This window comes from Phoxinus phoxinus (assembly GCF_949152265.1).
Source record: "Phoxinus phoxinus genome assembly, chromosome: 4".
In the NCBI taxonomy this organism is placed as follows: Eukaryota; Metazoa; Chordata; class Actinopteri; order Cypriniformes; family Leuciscidae; genus Phoxinus; species Phoxinus phoxinus.
In genome coordinates this window covers 15,090,368-15,093,344 of record NC_136879.1, presented here as the reverse complement: position 1 = coordinate 15,093,344, position 2,977 = coordinate 15,090,368, and the positions used below count along the sequence as shown (strand labels likewise).

The window sequence follows — 2,977 nt, the reverse complement described above, 5'->3', positions numbered from 1 at the left end:
GTGATTCTGACTATTTAGGAACACACCTCAAAGTGTCCCCTTTCAAAAGACACAAAAATCATGCACACTCCAAATGGTTCAAGAACAGCATGCAATTTATTTTGGGTATGCCTTTTTTAGGCATTTTAGGGCAAATTGTACAGCCAATTACAGGACCGTTAACGTGTAACGTGTAACAAAACCACTGTAAAATAAAGTTACCAAATATTTCAGTTAAATCAGTGTTTCAGTGGGGTGTTAATTTACAGGATTGCAATGACAGTGAATTACAGTCAAGTGTAGTTTCAGAAGTCCCTGGGAAAGAAATAATGTGTAAAAAGTACATTGAGCTGAAGTCATGGTGTAACATTTGTAGATGGCATGAAGAGAAAAGTTGATGGCCATAGCGAACATTGACAGACATCAGAGTTTTAAATGGTTTTAAATGTTCTCTTTTTTAACTATTTTATAACATTTTTAACTCCTCTTAAGAAATGTGTGTTTGTCTTTATTGAATATGGGACTCTACCTGTCATGGACACAATTAAGACTTGTGCTGCTTTGACAGCTCCATTCAAGCACAATCAGTGCATGACAATTAAATTACATCAAAGGAACATAACAATTTTGAACATTTGAAATTCACACTCAAATGTAAGCCTGCATCATTTAATGTTTTCATTCACAATAGTGTAATATGGATGAAAAGAAACTAACTATCACAATTGTTATGTTGTCCATTTCAATAAAACAATTTCCAAAGTATTAAAATGTCTAGCATAATAAAATCTTTGTTTGTGACCAAGTAATATTCAATCAGATATGTCCACTTCTTTTTTGAAAAGCAGTCTCATGACTTCTTTCCGTAGTCTTGTCAGATTTAGTCCATAAATGAGGGGGTTTAAAATGGGTGGTATGAGTAAGAATTCCAGGGCCATGAAATTACGCAAATCTTGAGGCAAATTCTTTGAACCATAACGTGTGTACAGCACATCAAACAGCAAAGCAACAGTCACATTGAGCAACGCAAGAAGATGTGGCACACATGTTTGCATGAATTTGTGCCTGCCCTCTATTGACTTTCTGCATTTTTCAACCAAGTAAACGTATGAGCAAAATATCAATATTGCATGTCCAAAATATATAATAATGATTACATACCCAATCACATTATTTACTGTTGTAGAAAAACAGGAAAGTTTAACAACTGACCAATTTTCACAATATAGCTTTTCAATAGTAGAGCCACATAATGTTAGTCTTGATGTTAATACAATTACAACACACATGCAGAAAAATGGAGAAAGCCAGCAGAAAAGGATACATTCAAGAACTCTCTGATTGGTCATTATTGAATGATACTCAAGTGGTCTACATATTGCCACATATCTGTCATATGCCATCACTGTCAATGTTGAAATGTCACACAGAACAGATGAATAAATGACAAAAATCTGAATCAAGCATCCAGCATAAGAAATCACATGATACTGGGATAATAAATCATATATGAATTTAGGGTAAAATCCACCAGTGCCAAAAAGTCCATTTACACACAAATTACAAATAAAGACATACATCGGCTCATGAAACTTCTTATGCGAGATTACAGTGTAAATTATGGTTACATTACACAACACAATTAATGGATAATACAATGCAGTCAATGAAAAAAAAACAAATCTTTTCCCCATCATTTCATTTAGTCCAGAGAGTGTAAACACTAAGACAATGGATTCATTCTCTAGTGGTGGCTGCATCTGGAATTATATGCAGAGTGTTGTGATAGTGATATCATAATGCACATCATAATACAAACTAGTTGATTTGAAATTAAAAGTTAGATCATTTTAAAAATAATCAGTCAGATAGTCAGCTCTTCAGTCCTGTTATATAAACGGAAATATTCAGTACTCTAAAGGTAGCATAATATGCTGGCTCAAAGACACAAGCAAAGATATATTAAAATCTTACCACAATCTCTTTTTGTTATTTTGACAGTGTTGTGAAAGGTTGATCTGGTGATATATATATGGAGACTATCCTCATGCTAATTGCCTTGTTTGGGAACACTTGCAAGACTTTTCAAAAACTCTCATGAGAATTTATATATATATATATATATATATGTCAGTCTATACTAAACATGTCATTAAAGTAATATGCAGATGAGCACTTAATTCTATAAAATTGTATCACATTATATTATTAATTATTGTAAATAAAAATCCCCAAATCTTAAAACCCAGATATTTCAGTGAAGTACGTATTGCTTGTGCTGTATGTTAAAGTATAGCAATTGTAACAACCTCATTATATATTTCACATTGTATTTATTTATTTTGTCTGCAAGATGCTTTGCAAAATTCTTGTTAGAAAATATTTTTATTCCAGAATTTTCAGTAGAATCACATGAAAAGCATTAATCATACCAAAAGCCAATAATATTATAAGCTAGAGCAGATATTTTAAATGATTAAATTAGGTGTCAATATTACAAGAAGTTGAGTAAATCTTTCGATCTAATGGACAAAATCTGCTCTCACAATTTACATAATAACGCAAACGGAGACAAATGGAGAGCGTCAGCTTTCGCTTCTGCTCTGATAGCCGCAAGACCACGCTGAACATGGTGAGAGCGTGTAAGAAATCAGGAATGGTGAGAGAACATAGCGCTTGGTAGGTTTTTCATTTTTTTTTAAAACAAATGTATGGTCTAGGTCAGTGATTCTCAACTGGTTTTGGGTGGGTCTCGGTAAGCTGGTCAAAAAAAATAAAAAATGTAATGTGTGTCTCATGTTTGATTGGTCTTTTATTTTGAAAAAAGGTTTATTTTGACAGGCATTCGTCAGAGAACTGAAGCGCCATTTAGAAACCAAACATCCCGCATCGAAAGACAAGCCGGTGGAGTTTTTTCAAAGACGTCTCCAGGAGCTGAGGGCATCACAAAAGTGTCTGACAGCGTCTTGCTCCAAACAAGAACAAGCTCTTCGGGCAT

At 33.7% G+C, this 2,977-nt stretch overlaps 1 protein-coding gene across 1 annotated transcript; it reads right to left on the bottom strand.

Annotated features, from left to right (window-relative positions):
- Positions 1–791: 791 nt before the first annotated feature.
- LOC306996839 (olfactory receptor 6N1-like) lies at positions 792–1,739 on the bottom strand (the record flags this gene model as incomplete). Its single annotated transcript, XM_079609743.1, has 1 exon — positions 792–1,739. The coding sequence occupies one exon, from the start codon at positions 1,737–1,739 to the stop codon at positions 792–794; it is 948 nt and encodes a 315-aa protein (XP_079465869.1).
- Between the last annotated feature and the right edge of the window lie 1,238 nt (positions 1,740–2,977).